At 37.1% G+C, this 21,671-nt stretch overlaps 1 protein-coding gene across 3 annotated transcripts in view; it reads right to left on the minus strand.

Annotated features, from left to right (window-relative positions):
• Window positions 1-8,317: 8,317 nt before the first annotated feature.
• Window positions 8,318-21,671, minus strand: part of LOC149085003 (ferric reductase 1-like) — a 58,484-nt gene continuing 45,130 nt past the window's right edge. For all 3 annotated transcript variants that reach the window (XM_089232754.1, XM_089232753.1, XM_089232755.1), the window contains exons 9-16: window positions 19,308-19,415; window positions 17,306-17,421; window positions 14,296-14,382; window positions 13,334-13,393; window positions 12,178-12,277; window positions 11,699-11,839; window positions 10,378-10,448; window positions 8,318-9,450 (exon numbers count right to left, since the gene is read on the minus strand). In XM_089232754.1, the coding sequence (XP_089088880.1) occupies window positions 9,358-9,450; window positions 10,378-10,448; window positions 11,699-11,839; window positions 12,178-12,277; window positions 13,334-13,393; window positions 14,296-14,382; window positions 17,306-17,421; window positions 19,308-19,415 (776 nt within the window). In that variant the 3' untranslated portion in view covers window positions 8,318-9,357. The remainder of the gene's footprint in view (window positions 9,451-10,377; window positions 10,449-11,698; window positions 11,840-12,177; window positions 12,278-13,333; window positions 13,394-14,295; window positions 14,383-17,305; window positions 17,422-19,307; window positions 19,416-21,671) is intronic.

The raw sequence follows: 21,671 nt of genomic DNA on the forward strand, positions 1-21,671 counted from the left end.
GAAGGATTTTTTAACCAGGGGCTCCGTGACCTAGGATGTGAAAAACAATTAACTCTAGGGCCGTAGCTAGGATTTTTGTCACCCCTTCAAACTTTAAAGTTCGATAATTTTATAACGGTATTCTTTGTTCCCACCTAAAATTGCCGCCCCCCTAGATTTTGCAACCCGGGGCAGTTACCCCCCCCCCTCCACTAGTTTCAAACTGATTAACTCATTGTTTTTGCATAGCCTACTGAATATTATTGGTAGTCTTTTTATATTATTAACGGTATTATACCGTCACCTTTATATATTTTATTCGCACAAAGGGTCCGTGAAACACAAAAGGGTTAAGAACCCCTGATTATTTTATTACTTATAATTTCCGGGCCAAACAAAAAAAGACTTAGAACCAGCGCACTAAAATATGAAGCAAAATGTTCTGATAGTAATAAGCAAAGAAAGCTTTTTAAACATTCTTCTCTGCTGAAACAAAAAAACCTCTCAGATCAACTGATGAGAAAATTTTATTTATTTTTTCAATACGTGTTGTATAGGCTTAACGGATAAGTAAATGAATAAAAGAATCCAGTACCTATTTAACTGAGGAGTTTTAGTATATTATTGGAGCTACTTAGTACTGGGGAGTGTTATTTATAATGTGTGCGAAGGATTCAGAAATGGTTTATTAACTATAGGGGTACGCACTTATCTGACTTTCTCTTTCTCCCTCTCTCTCAATATTCGGATAATCACGGATACGAATTTACAAAGCTTTTTTCATTTTAAAACAAGTTACTTATCAGGATTATTCTCGGAATCCGGAATGTACTTTCAGGAATACACATAAAAAAAGACGAGTAGAAGAGCAGTCGAGACAGCCTTGAATAGGTATCTTCCTCCATTCTGAGAAAATTATGTCAATTTTTCGGTGCAAATTTCAATTCCTGTAATAATTTAACGTGCGAAAAAATTGTTGCTTTTTCCTTAATCAACCTTTGTCTTTTTTTACTTTTTAACTTTTACTGCCGTAACTAATCCAACTACACCAGGGCCGTAGCACACCTTCTCGGGGTCAGAGCGTCCTATTAGGTTAATATCTCTTTATTCCTGTTTCTACGAGTGCGGAGCCCCCCCCCCCCCATAAGCTTAGGGCTTGGTGTGCCAGACCTGTCACACAACCTTAAGGGTAGCTCTGTTCCACTGTAAAGACAATACACTGGTCGTGAAAACGAACTAAAACTGCAAAAACGAATAATACTAAGTATGTATCTTATCGTCTTGTAAAATAAGACATTTATCGATAATCTTTCATGGGAACAATGACGAAACTAGGAAGATGGCAAAAAGCAGCGGCTTTCCTGGCGGCATAAGTCTTAAATGATTCGTTAGATTAAACAAAAATACGGAATAATGAGCTACATCAGTGGTATCCAATTTTGTGACCACGGACACCAAGGGTTTCTTCGATTCCCGGGAACAAATAACCAGACGATGTGTTTAATGATGAGAAAAATTGTTTACATATAATGAAGGAGCATCCGCTGTGTGTGTGTGTGTGCTCTAACAAAAAATTGCATATGCGCCGTTTTGGGCGCATAGAGACTGGTCATCCGCTGGACCAGTATTTATCAAATTCATCCAGAGCACCTGTATTTATCAAAGTCCATACTTAATGAAACATCTGACACAAACTCAAAGAAAGCGTTCATATTGTGAATAAATAAATAATAATATTTATAATCGATTGATATTAACCATCGCAACCATGAACGGCAGTTATTAAATTTCGGCTCACGCGGGACAGGAGGAAGAAGAGGAGAGAAAGAGAGAGAGAGAGACTAGGAAAAAAAAAAAAAACGGAGTCAGAGAGAGAGAGGGGGTGTCGCAAAAAACAAATAAGAACCGTCAGCAAGTCGCGTAAGATCCCAAATGTTTTGGATCTGCCGGTCGCGCGCGTCTGCTGCTATTTCACCAAACACCAACTCTGGCCATATCGCTGTATTGCAATTTCATGCCAGAATGGGTTACGCTGTCTATCGGTGGTCGCCTCAAGTTCGTTAGGGAAAATATCTTATCTATATCCTTCCTCGGGTTTCAATCTGTGACAGCGACAGCAACCTTCACGTGGTAGGGTAGACGAGCATCTTACTACCACGCCTGCGTGGCGTGGTCGTCTGCTGCTGTCACCGCTTAAAATCGACAACGTTTTCCTGCTTTCTATGCAATGCGATCAATCTTGCGAATACAGACAACTGCGCACGACTTGTTTATCACTTCAAGTCGCTTCCAGTGGTCGACCAGCCTGAAGGTTGTTACAGGCGCAGATCCTGAGAGATGAGTTGGGAGGGTTGACTAATTATGTAGTTTCGTAGGATCGTACGATCATCCCGTATTTTCCCGACAGACTAACTTTTCCCACAGTATCAGGCTCTTGGGTAGGACGAACGTCCTCATCGTTCCTCTCTGGATCCGCAAAATTCATTTTCAGCCAAAAATTCAGTTTTTGGGAATCAGAATGATAAATCTGGGGATGAGTTATTCATCAACTCATCTTTGAAGGGAACCTCTGTAGTTGGAAAAAAGAGAGCTGATAATCTTCATGACGAATCATAGCCCCTTTTACTAGTTATCTCCATCGGTCCCGAAAAAACAAGAGGCTTATGTGCATGAGGAGATGTCGGTATAACCGTGACCTTCGAAAGTAATGTCACTCACGTAGGTCATGGTATAACCCACACTCCACTATGCTACAAAATCCATCTCTCCATCACTTTGCAGCTCTAGTGGTGAGATATGAAATCTCTTGGAAAAAAATCTAATTACAAGTGATGACACAAAAATGGAACGACTCATAACGATGATGCGGTGTAGATATAGGATATCGAAGAAATGATAATTTCACGTGATCATGAGATACAAAACAATGATGAAAACATTCCAGCCAGGGCCGAGCTTAAGAATTTAGCGGCTCGGTGCAAAAAGAAATTAATTTACAGTCGCTGTCCGACTTACGAACTTTCGAGTTACGAACAGAAATACTCTGGCATTCATTGTGACCTTTGAAGTAGAAAATTAAGATGTTTTGGGGAGGGGATATTCGGAAAGAACTGATTTTATTCAAGGCTATACGGGGTGGGGTGTCCTGCAAGTGCTAATGCATCCTTTATCTCATTAACCGTCCGTCGTAGAGGTACGATTTCAATTTAATTAATGCTCAAAAGGCATTCAAAAAATATCCTGCATCAGTTTTAAGAGTGAAAATACAGTGTGTCACAAAATAAAAATATAAATTTTTACACGGTCCCCTTGTCCTCTAACTTCCAATTTGGAAGTTGTTGCACCCGAGGCCAACAGAAAAAATTTCATATTTCTTAGTGCAATATTCACTAAAATATTTGAATTCAAAAATCGGAGAAAAGTTATGAAAGAACAGCAAAAACTAATGGACAACACTCCTTTCTCTCATTTATGTTGTCCCTTCCCAACTTTACTTCGATTTTCGAATTCGAATATCTTGCACTTAGTAGAAAGTATTTTTGTTGGTCTCAGGGGAGAGACAGGACAACAACTTTTTAATTGGAAGTTAGAAGACAGAGGCACCGTATACAAATTTAGATTTTTTTATTTACACACTGTATACTATTACACACTGTATTTTCACTTTCAAAACTTCTACAGGGTAACTTTTGAACGTCTTTTGAGCATTTTTTAAATCGAAACTATACCTCTAGGACTGTTGATGAGATAAAGGACGCATCCGCACTTACAGGACACCCTATATAGTAAGGGCTGTTTCACGTGTTTGATGTTGCGCTTGCTGCCTTGTCTCAGTGGGCGTGGCCGCTGAGGTGCTGTGTGACGTCACGGCCCTGCTACTTTTTTTCTCGTAGACGACATCAGCATTTCTCATTTTCAATTCATGGATTCTCATATATTTGCATTATTTCAATTGGTTTTGAAATTATTTCTTTCATCAGTTAAAAATTGTCTTCAGTTCAAAATTTTCATTTTTTTTTGTTACATTTGTGTCTATATTTTTTTGTATGGTTATTTTTCAGCATTCCTGTATAATTTATAATATATGAATTTTTTTGGATTGCCACGATTTCCCCTCTCACAAAATATATAAAACCGATGCTAAGGGTCCCGAAATTGCTTAGACGCCTCTGGTCCCGCTATTGCGTTCGCACCGGTCCCAGCGCCTGGTAACGGCGGCCCCGCGAGAGACATATATAATGCATTGTTCCACGATATAGGTCAACGTTGTTTTATATCGTAATTGTGAGATTATGATGTGCGAAAATCAGTATCATTTCGAATGAGTAGGGCCGTCTTAAGAGCGTCAGAGGTCCTCTGGGCCGAGTGATTTTTCTGAAGCTCCCCCCCCCCCCTCTCCCTCTCTCTGCTCTGGAAATACCCCCTAGAAATACCTGCATACCAATTTACATACTTGCTGCACATAGTCCTCGTTTTCTTGAGGCCCCCCTCTGCACTCGAGGCCCCAGGGTGGCGTTAAGACGGCACTGCAAATGAGATAAGTTATTCCCTGGAAGTGAGAATGTTGAAATAACTGAGGGGGAAATAAAATTTCACACTATATTCTGATATACAGGATCTTTATAATTAAAGTTACACTTTGAAATAGCCATAAAAGAAAAACTATTGAACAGTATGTTATCAAACTTGGTAATAGTTTACAGGAGGTCGCATGGGATTCAAAAACTCACCCCCAACGGGGAATGGCGCGGTATGCAATATTGTTAAACGAAATAAAACATGAAGACATCGGTTTAAAATGTTTTTAACTGTTTCTAAAATATGTTACAAAGCATGTTCAATGTGGCGTCCACCATTTTTTGAAAGCAAGTTAAATCGCATTGCTGCGTTCTCAACAGCAGCTCAGCATATCAGGATGAATTTTACGGACATGTCGGTGTATCGCATTTTTCGATTCCCTCAAATTGTTTGTTATCACCATAAACAATGGCTTTGAGGTAACCTTATAGCTGGAAGTCACAGGGGTTGAGGTCTGGTGACCAGGGTGGCCAAGAAATGGGAAAGTGTCGGCTTATAATCCGGTCATCCGTAAAATGGTGCTGAAGTAACTGATACATGTACCAATGTGAGGTAGAGTCCCCGTCCTGCATAAAAATCATGGTGTCTAAAATGCCACGTTGCTGAAGTTCAGGTATCACGAAACATCTCAATGTCGACTCTAAGCGAGCAGCAGTCACAGTGCATGTCACGGGCCCAACTGTCGATTACTCTTCAAAGAAAAATGGTCCAATTATGACATTAGCTGTGATACCACACCAAACAGTGACTTTAGGCAGGGCCGCAACTAGATACTTTGTCACCCGGGGCAAGCCGGAATTTTGGCGCCCCTTGCATGTAGAGGAAGCAGTTAAAGAATAAATTCGGCGCCCCTCCTGGTTCAGCGCCCGGGGCACCAGACCCGCCTGCTACCCCCTTAGTTGCGGCCCTGACTTTAGGAGAATGCAATGGAACTGGGTGGATAACATGAGGGATTTGTTTGGCCAAAATCCTGCAATTATAGGTGTTGACATCCACATTTAGGTAAAAATGGGCCTCATCCATCCACAAAATGTGCCATGGCCAATGTTCGTCCACCTCCATCCGTGTAAGGAATTCCAAACCGAAAGATACTCTTACTGGATCGTTAAGTTCAAGTGGTTGAACCAAGTTTGATTTTGTATGGGTAGTACAGCAGCACTTTACGAACGATTTTGTACACCGTACTCAATGGCAAGTCCATTCGACGTGCAACAGCAGTCCCGTGGCTGCCTTCCATTGTTGCTTCCTGTACCGCTAATGCAACAGCCTCTTCGGCTTCCTTCCCCGCCCAGGTGCAACAGATAACAAACCTGTGGCTTCAAAAACTTTGTCATAATTTTCCTCAAACCCTACGTGTCATTGGCCTTCGGCGTATTCGTCTTACGGCACTATACTTTTTGCAAAGCACGCCGCTTATTGTTATCGCATTCATAATAACACTTAACGAGAAAAGCACGGTGTTGCATGGATGCAGACGTCTACTCGCAACAATGAGAGCTCTGACGAGGAGGCTAAATTTTATAGCTGAAAAAATCAATGACGTGTATAAAGCGTATTTCATAATTCTAATTTGTATTCCTTCTGCCGTAAGCTATGCGATTTTGCGTAACCCCACAGAGTTTCGTTTTAGAAACGATTAAAAGCATTTTAAACCGATGTCTTCATGTCTTATTTCGTGTAACAATATTGCATACAGCGCCATTCCCCTGGTGGTGAGTTTTTTTTTTTGCGGAAAATTGAATCCCATGACCTCCCGTAAACTATTACCAAGTTTGATAACATTTTGTCCAGTAGTTTTCCTTTTATGGCCATTTCAAAATGGAACATTAATTATAAAGACCCTGTATATCAATATAACGTATTTCGTAGGATGTCCTAATGTCTGATGATATTGTACTATATCGCTGTTATTCGGATTGAGAAATCTTGCTTAAATCATGGTTTTCACACTAAAAGGCACGAATCCCTGGGGAGCCTCAAGAACTTCCGAATCGGTTAACTACTGAATAATAACCTTTGTTTCACCAGGAGACAGAGGCGGTTTAATGCCGATTGAAGCCCCGGGCGTAGACAATATTGGTTCCCTTAAATTAGAAAAAAGTGTTGGGGTGTGTGGCGCGATCCGGTGTGCCCACCCTTAAATACACCTCTGTGCGGGGAAGTTGTTCTAGGGATGAAAAATCTTTGTCGCACCCAGATCTGCCCTTAGGGATGTGCGACGGGCCAGTGGCGTCGAAGCCGGGGGTGCTCAAGCACCCATAGTAATTTGTGGCATGGATCCGAGCACCCCCAGAATTGATTCAGAAATTGAAATTTCCGATATAAAACTAAAGACGAGCACCCAGTTTAGAAACACTTCCGATGCCTCCCCCCCCCTCTTATGGTAGTAGTAGAAGTGAAAAATATGTAAACACATCTAATATACAGGCTGTCCCAAATTGTTTGCACAGTGGATATCTCTAACCGTTGAATTTTGAGAAACAGACTTTCAATTACAAAAAGTTTTCATATGACGTGCAGTTACTTAAAACCGCAAAATTTGTTTGGAGGGTGGTCATATATATAAAAAAAATAAACTTTTTATGCAGTCCCCATGTGCTCAAAAACTTGCCTTTTCTGAGGCCAACAAAAAATTCCACGTTTTTAAGTGAAATATTCAGATATTTGAATTCGAAAAACTGAGAAAATTTCGGAAAAAACAGCGTGTTAAATGAGGGTAAAACGGTTTTTCCGCATTTAGAGCTGTTTTTTTCCGAAACTCTCTTGTTTTTCGAATCTCTCTGAATATTGCACTTAGAAACGTGGAATTTTTTTGCTGGTCTTAGAAGAGACAGGGCAACAACTTCCCAATTGGGCTTTTGAGCACACGGGGACTGTATAAGTTGAAAAATTCTTTATTTCATGTTATACGAGCCCTCTAAGAAATTTTGTGGTTTTAAGTAACTGCATGTTATTTGAAAACTTTTTGTAACAAAGTATGTTTCGAAAGCCAACGGTACTTTCAATTTTGGGAATTTTTCTCATTAATTCTGAAGTTTGATCAATTCTGAGATTTCTCTCATTAATTCCAAATTTACATCAATTATGCGATATTTTCTATTGATTTTGAATTTATATCGATTCTGGAATTTTTTCATTAATTTTGAAACTTTCTCTCACTAATTCTGAATTTTGAATTCTGGGGGATATTTTTTCTCATTTAATTCCAAATTTTCATCAATTCTGGGATTTTTTCTGTAATTCTAAATCTCTATCAATTATGGGATTTTTCTTCTTTACTTTTATTAATACCGAATTTTCATCAATTATGGAATATTTACTTTCAATACCGAATTTTCATCAATTCTGGGATATTTTCCTTCATTGTGCGAGTCTGAATTTTCATTGGTGATTAGATTTTTTTTCAGCACGTTCCTGTATATTCTGTGATAATGCATGAATCTGGATGCCGATTCGCTGTCCTCACAAAATATATAAAATCAGAGCTAAATATAGCCCCGGAGTTATTTTCACGAGTTATTTTCACACCGAGAACCGCGTCTGATAAGGGTGGCCCTGGACGCACCATCATCCTTTTATATTCAGAGATATATAGGCCGGGACATAGTTAAATACCAATTATGCTTATCGGAATTGGACCCGAAGATTTGCATGCTAACCATTCAGCTTCTATGTGAATCTCAGCAGTTATATCCTGTAGGCTTATTAACAGTTTTTTCACTTATTTGCTTTAAATATTGAAGTAATTTCGACACACAATGACTTTTAGACTATATTTATTCCAACAATGAACTCTTAAAACTCTATGAACTACATACATAGACAGCTAACATACATTTAATGTAACACACTGTACAAAATGGTAAATTATACATGAAAATATAAAAAAAAAATGTAGGTTTAAAAACACTTGAAAACATTGTTGTGTGCATTCAAAATATATCTGGGGTGTGTATATATATATATTTATATATTCTTGAAGAATTTTTTTACTGTTAATGCAAAACATAATATTCTAGCAATTTATTTATTTAAAATACATAAAAAAATCACCAGTATATTTTAAACACAAATACATATATAAAACAGAAATCAATAAAAGTTCCAGCAAATTTTTGTGTTAAAAATCTGAAAATCAGTTTTTTATATCTTATCATTTAAAAATGATAGTGGTCAAATAATCAATTTCTGATGTTTTGCACATTTCTATTAGGCAGCTTAATTAATCTAAAGCATAAGAATGGATAGTTAAAAAATTTTCTTACTTGAAACTTTAAAAATAGTTTAGTTTAAATAAAATCTTGCAGTTAATTTTCCAGAAGAGAAACAAACCCTACATCTCAATCATGAATAAAATCTGACTGCCAAATATAGAAATTATGAGCAGCTTTGGTTATCACTTGAATTGTACCATAAAATTTGTGTTACAATAGTTATTCGGCAAAATGGTAAAAAAACGTTTGTATAATTTTAAGAGAAAAATGTGCCATTCAAATAATCAATATCTTCAAGCTCAGCAAAAACTAGAAAACTCTATTTCTCTGATATGGAACTTGTGATTTTGGCGGGTCATGCTGAGATCTGTGAAGGCCAAAGCTATGAATGAGCGCAAAATGTATAACTGTACAAAACTTCTGACATCTTAGATGTAAAGATCACATATTTCAAAAGTGTTATCTTATGTTTTAACTTAAATTTGTCCATCATCTTGAAACCACAAATTCAAGAAATAACCATGTTCAAGAATAGTCTTGTCATGGATTCAATGAAAGACAATAACACAGTTCTCTGTTATAAAAATCATGCAGTGCCGATCAAAGAGTACAGAGCAAGCATTATTACAGTCAAGAAAATTCCATAAACACCAAGCAGCAGCACTTTCAACACACTTCCCTGCAAAAGAAAAATAGTATGTATGTTTTTGTGGATGGGATAAAAAAAAACCGATTAAAAAAAAGAAAAAAGCTAGCAGTGGAAAAAAATCTACAGACATGGCATTTAGACCCTTGAATTATAATTGTATTCATCATGAAGTAATGGAAGTATAAAAATATATTGCCATAACATTTAGTTATTGGTCTATTTCAATAATATATATACATTGCCGTCTTAAGGCACGGCCCGGGGGCCTCAAGAGAAAAGGGGCCTCACAAAAATGAGATCAGGTTGAAATTTCCGAGAATTTGCCTGGTAGGGCCTCAAAGATCACTTGGCCTGGAGGCCCATGATGATCTTAAGATGGCCCTGTATTTATATAAAATCTTCTTTGTATATTTACATTCATTTATTTGTATTTATGGTGTTTTGTTTGTATGTTATTGTTGCTATTTTTGTGGCTAAATTCAAATTTACACATTGCAAATTGGGGGGGGGGACTAGTATTTTAGGTTAAGGCCTAAGTACTATCAGAAACGTTTGCAAATTTCAGCCAGTCTCTGGTGTTTCTCCCTGATGTAGAACCCAGAGATGGCTTTGAATATTCAAAACTCAATTTCATTCATTTATTTTCATTTCGTAATTTCAATTTCTGATGACTTTTTATAGCGTAAAGCTAAGTTACTTTTTTTTAAATTTATTCCATCAATTATATACCACACAACATATTCTAGCTGCCTGTGCTGGTGATATTGGTATGTTATTATGTATATTGAACTTGAAACTGCTATATAATTCACTCTAAGAGATAATATATATATATTAACTTTTGTGAAATGACTTAAAATATATCAATCAAAAATTTATCTTATGATGCGACTATCACAATCAAATACAAAATTTACTAACATCTAAATGAAGCATTCAATGGGATAATAAACTTACTGCAATGTTTTTGTGATCTGTGGAATGGTTAGCTCCTGATCCCATCTCTTGCATTTTTATTTCTGTATTTTCTGTAAAGTATATAATTAGTCAAGTAACCTAGTTTGAACGTTACACAATACACAGCTAAAAGAAAAGTAAAAAAAGTCAATAATTTTCAGAGATCCTGATTAATGAATTACACGCTTTTCTTTTGTAGATTACTTGCTTCGCTTCAGCCTTATTTCAGATTTCGTAATAGTAATTTAGAAGGAGTAAAGGAATAAAAATGGGACCCTTCTGAAAACTGCTTTCTTTTAAGAAGTTTCCACTGAAAATGTTGTTCACCAGGGGGTATATCCAATAGGGGATGGGTAAAATAAGTGGTAAGCAATTCTCACTAATAAATGACTATCACTACTAATGATGTGATGTCCGGATAAAACTGATGAACTTTTATTTTTGAAAATTCTGCCACATCTATTTACGAGCCTGAATAAATGTATGTTATATATATAAACTTGAATATCACAAATCTATAACTTTAACCATAACAGGCTAGAGTTTTTGATCAAGTAAGGAGGTTCACACTTTCAGCAAACTGTCTTTCTATTCTTAATAGCAATTTATTTTATGGCATCAGAGCCACTCTTACCAAACACTGAGTTTGAGGCAAAAATAATTGCTGGACCCCTTCACACACACACAGAATGTTTTTATTTTTTTCTAATATTGTTTCATTTTCATAAACATTTTCATAGTTGAAGCGCAGCCACTATTTCTATTATAACAAAAAATATTTTTATAATAATTATTTCCCCTATTTCTATTACATTGAGAATGACCTCTCCCAAGCATGGGGGGGGGGGTGGGGAGGGCTACCTATCCTATACTGCTAAAAGTAGCAAGATCATAGTGAGAATGTGCTTTTAAAGTAGACATATTTGATTAGGAATATAAAAATGTTCATATGATTTAGTGATGAGGGGGTTGCTTTTAGATTTTGGATAGATAGGAGCAACCACAAAACAAAATGTGCAGCACAATATTTTATAGCCCCAATATATATTTTTTTAAAAATAAACTTGAAAATTTGTTGGCTTTTGTATGCATAGTGATTTTTAAAGGTTTTTCAGATAAGATGTCATTGTTCTAAAAAAAATTCTTAAAGCTGCTAAAATAATTCTGGTAATCTCCATCTGTGGGAACTTCAAAGTTATATTGATAACTTTTAAGCATATTTACATTGAGAGTTTAAATGCTTAAATTTAACATTCCTACATTGTTTGCACACAAAAAACAATGGTTTAAAAATTTTTGCTGACATATACAATGTACTTACTTTTCTTTTTCTGTGCCCAAGCATGGAGCTGGAAAAGGCCATGGACAAAGCAGTGAACAACAACAAAAACCCCCATCACCCAGTAAAAGCTTCGTTTCAAGCCTGATCCCTCCAGAGATACAGCAAAAAAAATTGTGATAACTAAAAGATGAAATGAAAAGGCAAAAAGTCCATTAATTATGGAATGATTCAGGATTTGTGTATTTTTATATACGCAAATAATATACATCTTTTCTTGATGTAATTTTCTTTCAGGACTCTTTCCATTTGGAACAAAATGTAGTTATACTTTTCATCAATTGTATAAGTGTTATACATTGATTTTAGGATTTCAAAAAATTATGTAATCTTATTAATATCAATCCCCTGCATAAGAATTATACAATCGTAAAAAAATAAAACACTCTGAAAATGAATTTATTAAAACCTAAAATCATTCATCTCTCATAAAATAACATAGTTTTGGTAGTATATTTTACCTGCAATTAATTGTGCAACATTTCCAACTCCTAAATGCAACCAATTAAAAATTGGCCTCTTTGAGTCATCTGGAGATGGTCGAAAAGCTGCCATTATTGGCTGAAAGAAAAACAAAGCTATGTATAACAAATGAGGATAAAAAATATTTGCACACAACTTTCTGTAAATCATATTACAATGTGTGTAAATTATCATTTCTTTTTTTGTTGAATTTGTCAGCTTGATGCTCTTTATTTCTATTATGTAAAAGAAGCTCTTGATTTAAAGTTACCTTCCATATAATTACATATACATGGTGAAATATTTTTTCATCATATTTTCATCTTCATCATATACATTATATTAGTCTTTTTGTTCAGTGGAGAAATCATTAATATATGTACATAATGTATATTATATTTGTTACTCAGCACATTGTTCTGTCAACACAGATTTTTATTTTTTCTTTGCGATTCCAAGAAATTTTTCTCCCCAAAATAGAGAGTTCAAGGGAATTTTTTCTCAAAATATATTTTTGAGTGAAACTTTGTTTTTTTTTTCAAATAAACTTCATTGCACTTCTGTGTATACATATTAAACTTGTAATAAAATGCAAATCCTTGAGGAATTTCACTTCACAAGTGAATGCTATAAAACCTTGATTTCCCCCCAAATAAAGAAACTGAACACACAACCTCCCCTCGTACTCACTCATTGTGTCGCTACATCTTCGAAACAAAGTATACACTGAAGAAAATAAAATGTTTAGTCCTATTAGTAACAAAATTAGATTAGCAAAACCCTATTAGCAACCAGCAAGGTGGTGAATTGTTGTCGGTGAATTTTCCAGACACGATTTTGCTGCCCTTACCTACACTGTAAAAGTCTGATTTTATAATGGTGTATTTGTTTTTTCTAGAATTTACTCCCCTCAAGATTGCTGTCTGAAACACAAACCTTCTTTGCCTTCTGCTACTTCTTGCCCTACTTGAAAATTCGAGAGCACGTTAAATGTGTGTGTGAGAAATAAAATCTCACCAATGATTATGGACAAAGTCATTCATTCAGAATCAAATCCGTTTCTGGTTTAAATTGAATTTTGTGACCGTTTTTGATAACACAAATGAATCAGTAATTATAATGCCTAAGGGTAGAGAATGGAAGTTCACATATTACCTGGAGTAATCCCAATGCAGTAGCAATGCATCCTAGGACTGCATGTGGATTCTTGGTTTCCTGGAGAAAAAAAATGTATATGCATATTGTTATGAATAAACCAAATTGTTCTCAACTTGTAATGTTAACTATCAAACTATTTACTATTGACACCATTACTATTGATGCTCCACTAATTAACATTTAAATTTATTTTCACAAATCAATAAATATTCAAAAGAAAAAAAAAGGTTTTTTCTCTCTTTTGGATTTAATGTGCTTGTACTTTTTGTTGAAGGGCAGAGCTAATGCATATTTGCTACACATCTCTTCATATTTTCAAAAAGAAAACTACAATTCATACCTTGGTACTCAATGAAATTTTGAAGATATTAAAAAGTCTCCATACTCAGGGGAAACATGTAACCTTAGAATTTTCCCCCAACTTATATTAAAAGAATATATTGTTTATTTTTTTTATAAAATATATAAATAGCTCTCAGAAAGCTTTCTCAGTTGTGAACAATATTTCTTTTCACACTTTATGCCCAGGGTTATCTTAACAGCATCATGGACCCTAGGGCAAAGATGCCCTGGTGTACCAGCCAACCATAATTTAGAATTTTGTTCAATGTACAAGCATATTTTTCATTTTTGTCTCAACATGAGGCCCCCTATACACTTTGGGCCACTGAGCTGTGCCAAGGTGTTCCCGTGTGTTAAGATGGCCCTGCTTATGACCTACAAGATGACTTACTGGATGAGTTTAGTATTCAGCAGTTTTGCATTCCCCACGAGTTCTAGAATGAATCGCCAATGAGCACAAAGGTAGTACAAGATATTTGTGCAAATAAACATAGTAATTTAGAAATTCTTACTGTGTAAAATTTTCAAACTGAAGCTGTATGAAATCTGAAAATTAAAAACATTCATGTTGAAAAATTATGTTTGAAACGAATGTGTGTAGGCAAAGTAGTACTCACATAATTCCACCCATCTTTGTGTACAAATATGACTATGAATGCTATGATTATAAAGACCAAAGCTGTAATCATTAATCCCCGATGAACCTATAAAAATTGGTGTTACAAATATTAATTATTTTACATATAGTGTATTAATATTCATCTAAACTAACATTCATTAATTCAATACTTTTAAACTTTTTCAAATTAGATAGTTGCATATATCAAAAGTAATGGAAATAAAAATCAAAACTGGATGCTGGTGAAATTATTTTACAGATTTGAAACAGAACACATGCTTGGGCTGTAGAATTTTTTTTCAAATTTTTCAGAAATTTTATAAACACTTTAAATTACATTATCCAACTGTCATGAGAAAGCAGTTTCTTAAGCTCTGGAATTAAAATATATAATTGAATTAAAAACTAATGATTTTTCTGATAAACAGTGTTACACATGCTAATTCCAAAAAACTTGAAAATTCATTCTTAATTCTATCAAATAAGATAATTTTACATTCCATACTATTAAATATTATAAATGATAATTAGATGAATAAAATTAATAAGTTTATATATACAAATGCCACAACAGAATGTCCAACGAGTTGGCTGCGAAAAAGATGCCCATAAAAAAATATGAATGTCGAATATATATTTAACTATGAAAAATAAAGCAACCCAATAATTATAAAATAAATATAATACTCATAAAAAAATTATGGTCGTCTCATCTAAAAGTATGGATAGCTTCTCCATTTATCCCAATTTGTTTATCATATTTCTTTTTAGATGTGTCGATTGTGTTAGAATTCATGACTCCTGGAGGTAAGTTATTCCATTTACTCACGATCCAATTAAAAAAAACTCCCTGCGAAACCTGGAGTTGTCCCTTACCAATCGATACCGGTGTTTCCTTGTTGATTGACGATATTAACTAGTGGTTCATTTTATCCATCCCTTGAAAATTTCAAGCCCCTTAAACCCTGTGTCATCAAGAGCACTCGTGGCTCTTCTCTGCACCCTTTCAACCAATTTTATGTCCTCCTGTAGGTATGGTCTCCAAAACCTTACGGCATACTCCAGTCCAGGACAAACGAAACCTCGGAAAAATGGTATGACTTTAGGAGAACGTAGAGACCTTTTTGAGAATGAAATCGAGTATTCTATTCGATTTTCCGACTACCGCTGAACATATACTGCATGAAATCACAGTAATAGTTAAAAAGTGTTACTCATTCGTTTCCCATTCCTTTTTCTTTTCATGTTTTTCCCACAGCTTTTACAGCATTTCAAACTTCAGCTTGTCTCTCCCACGCGATTCAGCCTTTAATTTTATTTTAAACTGGCCCTTGCCAACAACATACCAGAGATAACTGATTACAATGCAATTCCTGGGGAAGTGAAAAATCCCACCTATGAACATAGATTATATTTTTGCAGTAAAAACGAACCGGGCGCGGTAGCCCAGGTCGATAAGATGCTCGCCTGAAGTACCAACGGATGTTTAGAGGTGTCGCGATACCCGGTTTGTCCTTGTCAGAAAACTTTCCCGACACAGGACCACAGGAAAACATTGCTACTGCAAGGAGTGCAACCCACCCCTCGACGAGTATAAAAAAACAAGTCTGCCGTTCGGAATCGGCAATAAATTGTAGGTCCCGGTCTAATTAGTCCTCGTCTGCAGAAAATGATCGTGGTGCGACAGAAAATGATAAAAACGAACCGAGAAAATCTTGCGTACGCTGTGAGGCACCCATAATATTTTTTAGCACGAGAACTGAGCAAAATATCCCATAATTAATAAATTTAAATCTACATACAGCTCAAGCACAAAACACCCTCATATTTAACATCCCGCATCTGCCCAAGGTACGTCTTGCGTACGCCAGATTAGCTGCGTGTTCCGAATAGGTACTGCCATCTGCCGAATCGAAAGTGTGAAAATGACAAATCTAATGTGTTTTTCGATATTATGGAAGCAGCAAATACTTTAAGGGAAAGGCTAGCTCGCATTTGCAAATCGAGGTTCAAAAACCAAATTCAGCCGACATCGAATCAGTTTACGCGACTAGAACCTCTCAGCATTGAGCTATAGAAACTTCTAGCTCAGTGCGTTACAGTAACGGCAAATTTACCCGGCTTTTAACGGAGGAGATAAACCTTGTCTTCAGATTTTCTCAAATGAAAAACGGGAAACAATTCCATTCGGATTTACACTGGTCGGCAACCTTGCATAGGCACGGGGCCACACCAGAGGCAAATATTTCACCCTTTAACTTTCCCTTCAGCAATACAATGGGCGCAAAAACGCAAGCTCGTCCCGGTTCTGTATTTGCCACCATATATATCCACGATTCCTATAGAAATATTCATTTAAGCCATTGTGTGTGCCCCAGAGACTTCACTGTGGCCTTTCTATAGTAAATTCATAATTGTCCCGGCCCCATGGTTAGAACCCTGCCAGTCCCCCATCCTTGTGGAGGCCCAGGACGACTATCTTGGTTCTTTGCACTATAAATTCGGGTCATTTTTGTTGGACGTGGGCAGGCCCCAGAAGGGTGTAGAGTTTACTTTTTTAAAATTACGGGTCACCAAGTTTTCGTCTCTAGTCGTGCGGCTCTGGATGTGATGCATGTTGTTTGACACATTGGCCAGGTCAGTCCTCAATACCTTCACACCGGTTGAATTAGGCAGCGGGGGTACTCCAATCCCTAGCCTCTATATTGGTCTAATCGATATTATTCTCAATGCATAAAGTTTAATTATTTTTTTTCGTGATTTAGAAAATTTCATTTGATTCACAAAATACCCAATTCATGAAAGTTTTCGATATTCGCTTATTTTATACCGAAAACCCACGGAATTTTTACCTTGGCATCGTGAAGAAATACCAATACACACAGGATAGGATTGCGGTATTTAGTTACTATATGTTTAGACTCGGAAAAATTTCAATCTTGGATTGGGCACATCTATCGCGCGTGTTAATCTCGTAATGTATAATGGCATTTTAAAAAGAAACTTACTGCAAACCAAATCTTCACACCGCAAACAGTTTCATCTTCCCATTCATTTTTAAAATGTCGCGCCATCAATATTGCAATGCTGACTAATGCCACCCATGCAGTGACCATGAAAGCACCTGAAACGAAATTAAATCGTGTATTCGAGGTTAAACTTTAAATACACTCGTTTCACACTAAAGTTTGGCTCGATTATATTCAGTTCTTTATATGGGAAATCTAATACGCGGGTAATAATTAAATAGCCATGAAATTAAATCACCATAATGTGAATATATACTCAAAATCGCTCGGGCTAATTTTTAGATTGTGGATGTTACTAGTCTGGCAAACTATGAAGCGCGTGTAGGCCTATTAATTTTCTATGAAAAATCTTTCACCCTAATTTTGAAATATCCTGCGTTTTATAATGAAAAAGCGCTAGAAAGAATTCTCATCCTGGAGATGCTAGTAGGGTAGTTTGTTTACATCGATGAACAGACGCTGATGAGTTTAGAATTTCATGTAAATAAATATAGTCTAGACTATTGCATCTCAAAAAAGAAACCAAAATCCACAACGTTTCAAGGTGTAAAAATTAAAACTTTATTCCAATAAAATTTACAAACCACTCAGATGAAAAAAAAAAGCCCTCCGATTCATTTGGCACTCCAGTTAAAAACATTAAAAAACAATACGAGACTCGGATTAAATCCCCTTCAAAAATGACCAAATATGTCAATTGCTCGACTTCAAACGACGTTTTTACTTGTTTCAATCTCAGACAGAATAAGGAAACTTAATGCCAATATCATTATGTTCAAGCCCCAAGTCGTTACAGTACTGCTAGATTCAGCATCTTTGTCCTTTGGATTCACTGTGGTTTTACTTGACGGGGGTGTAGCTTCCGTTGCTAACTCATTGTATTCATTTGTTGCTGAATCAGAAGTACTCAACTCATGTACGGTGGAAACAAAATCGGATGTATGCCCGAATTCAGTGTTTTCCTCAGAGCTCTTACCTGTAATACAAACAAGTTGTTAATTCAAAATGAAACGGACCATGGTTTTGGCTGCCGATTATTATTAACCGCCCGATTTGAAGTTTAGCGATTGCTCTTATTCTGAAAATAAATTACAAGAGACTATACGTAAGTACATACATTTCCTAATAACTTAAACTATATAGAAATAAACATTGTATGGTCGAATGATGCAAGATGGCCTATACTCATTAGAGAGTCAGCCACCTCGTTGGGCAATTTGCCTGTTGTGGCGTTGTATTTGTATAAGTGTTTCTCAACCGCCGGTCCGCGGCCCGGTACTGGGCCGTGACATTCATACCGGGCCGCGACTGATCTGCCGTTTCCTTTTCCCCCATTCATGGTCCGTTAAATCATGTGTTTGACCGGGCCTTCCACTTACAAAAATGAAATCGGGCTTCCAAAAGGTTGAGAACCACTGCACTAGAGCATACTATTCATATTGGTGCTACGGCTTACTAGTTGGAGAATGTTACTGGAAATGGTAAACCGATTCCACATCCTTGAACGGGCCCGATAAGGTCTTCGGCGGGTACCTTAGATTTTCTAGTGTAAAATATCAAGTATAAAAAGATTGATCTCTTCGGACTCCACGCTAGAGCTCTGTCAGTACCATGTAACAAAGATTAGGTGCGTTGCATGGGCGGAGATACTAGGGGGTGCATTGCCCCAACAAAGATGCGTACGGGTGACTTCATCGTGCCCTCTCCTCAGACCAAAATCCATCTCCGCCGATGGTGCGTTGGTAGATTTCAACTGGAATCACCCGCGTTTCAAACGACTGCGTACATTGCTTCTCTTCAGTGTTATCTAGATCATGGTAAGCAAGACAGCTACTTGAACGATTCAAAATAATCACGTTAAGAACTCTACAAAATTCACCTACACACTGGGGTCGAATTGTACCATACGAAAGTACTGATTACCTAAATGCACCAGCATTAAAAAAAAATAAGATTTACACTCTAAACAAATTTAACTTACCGTGGATTTTGACTGCATCATGTGCTCCAGCACCTGCCACCATATCGTAAGCAGTGAAGTTGACTCTGTCCGAGGAATACAAACGGCCTCCTGTGTGGTACCCAACACCTAGAAAAAAACAAAACTTATGGCATGGAACTTTTGAAGGACAAAATTAAAAATTTTAAACAGTATCTGTATAGCTCAGGTAATCCTCTAGTTCTAGATTTAAAACAATTTCCTCAACTCAGATCTAACGCCTCGTTGATGCAGTTCACTACCGTTTTAAAGCTGAATACGAGAGTTGCGTTGAAAAAAATGAAAGCTCTACCGCGGTGTGCTGTTAGTTTTCAGTTTGTGCTGCCATTTGTTTTCACCATTGACAGTGAACGAATGTAGAAACGATGGCATGTTTAAAATGTGGGTTTGCCACTCCTATATTGATAGATGGCTGCAAATTTTTGGACACCATACCTATAAAAAGGGACAGACTTGGTTGAGGGGGGGTGGCAGAGAAGAGCTACGCGTGCTCTTGTTGGCATACAGGGTGAGAGCTACGAAGAGGCTTGATTTCTTGAATGTTTACATTGGAGGAACGTAGGTGTCAGAGGGATATGATCAAAGTGTTCAAAATTTTCAATGGGACGAACGAGTTAATACACCGTTAATCAACTGCTTCGGCACGGAAGCATCAGTATCGTTTAGTAAGGGACAACTCCAGGTTGTGGTGTCGTAGGGAGTTTCTCTAATAGTGTTGTTAGTGAATGGAATAGAATTTTAACTATTCCCCGGAGGTAAGCTAATAATTGACACGTTTAACCCTAGAATGGATGGCTACTAACAAACTCCCTGGACAGATCGTAACGATCTCTGGGGAATACATGCTGATCACATTTAAAAAAGTTAAATACACAAACTACATCTTAGACGTATAGGTACCATTCTAGGGTTAAAAAGCAGTACGATAAACATGTTGGAATATAAATCGAGAAGCTATCCATACTTAGATAAGACAACCATAATATTTTTTTACGGGCAGCGTATTTATATAGTATTAAATTTTTCTTTCGATATATGCTTTTATATTGGGTTGCTGTATTTTGATTACACAGGATGTTCTGTTAATGAACCGACAAACTCAGAGGGTTAGTTGGCATCAAGAGGAACAAAAATTGCAATGGAACATGGTGTCGCAAATCAGTGAAAGGGTGAAAATCGCGAAAAACTCAAAATCGATGTTATATACCCAAGGAGGTGGATTGGACGGGGACCAGTTGCTCATCCTCCACGTTCGCCGGATCTCAATTGTGCAACTTTCCTATGGGGTCACCTTAAATCATTCGTTTATGTGACGCCTGTGGACATACTGGAGGAAGGATCTCGGCGCGGATTGTCATTGCTACGGCAGACAAAAGCATACTTGGTATCTTCGAGCGCATCCGGGAATCGTTTTTACGTCGTTGTAGACTGCAATGACGTCAGCGGCCGCCACTTCCAACAACTTGTAATAATTAATCAAATAAATCTTTTTTTAGTTATTGTACTTTTTGTCGTTCCATCGCGACGTCGAAAACTGCACGAGTTTTTCGCGATTTTCACCCTCTCAACGTGGTTTGCGACACCATGTTCTATTGCAATTTTTGTTCCTCTTTACGTCTCTATAACCTCTTTGTCGGTCAATTAACAGAACACCCTGTATTTAACATCCATATTATGGGCATCTTTTTTTTTCGGCCACCTCGTTGGGCAATTTGCCTGTTGTATCCCTTGTGTTTGTATAAATACAGCAGTAGAATTTAGGAAGTCCACCTATAAGGCCGATATCACGATTGTTATACGTCATTTGAGCTCCCGCTTTGGGAGATTAAATAGAAGATTGCGGATGTCAAAAATCGCGCAGCAATTGACGGACGAGTGGTTTCTATTATGAAACTGGTTCCTCTGAAAAACAGCTCGTCTGAAAACCGATTGCGAGTTCAGTCTACTTCGGTTTTAAGCCAGGTTTTTCTAGAAGATTTCTACAGCGCGTGCAGCGTGAAAACGCCGACTGGCCAAAAACCTGAATTTCGGGTTTTTAACAGCATTTTCACGCTGCAGAAATTCTATTCCTAGGAAAACCCGGCTTTACGGCGATAAACGCACTTGTCCGACATTAGCTGCCTTACGTCAGGGCCGTCTTCACGGACCCCCGGGCCAATTGGTTTTTCTAAGGCCCTTACATGGAAAGTTCTCGGAAATTTCAGTTAGTTCTCATTTTTGTGAGGCCCCTCTTCTCGAGGTGCCCCGGTGGGCCCATGCGTTAAGACGGCACTGCCTTACGGTGAAGAAAAAAAGCACATCTTTATGTTGATCTCAATCTTTGTACAGTACAACGAAGTTTATCCA

Source organism: Pholcus phalangioides, unplaced genomic scaffold (genome assembly GCF_987345545.1).
Source record: "Pholcus phalangioides strain wild (caught in Gottingen) unplaced genomic scaffold, Ppha-v1.0 ptg000007l_1, whole genome shotgun sequence".
Classification (NCBI taxonomy): domain Eukaryota; kingdom Metazoa; phylum Arthropoda; class Arachnida; order Araneae; family Pholcidae; genus Pholcus; species Pholcus phalangioides.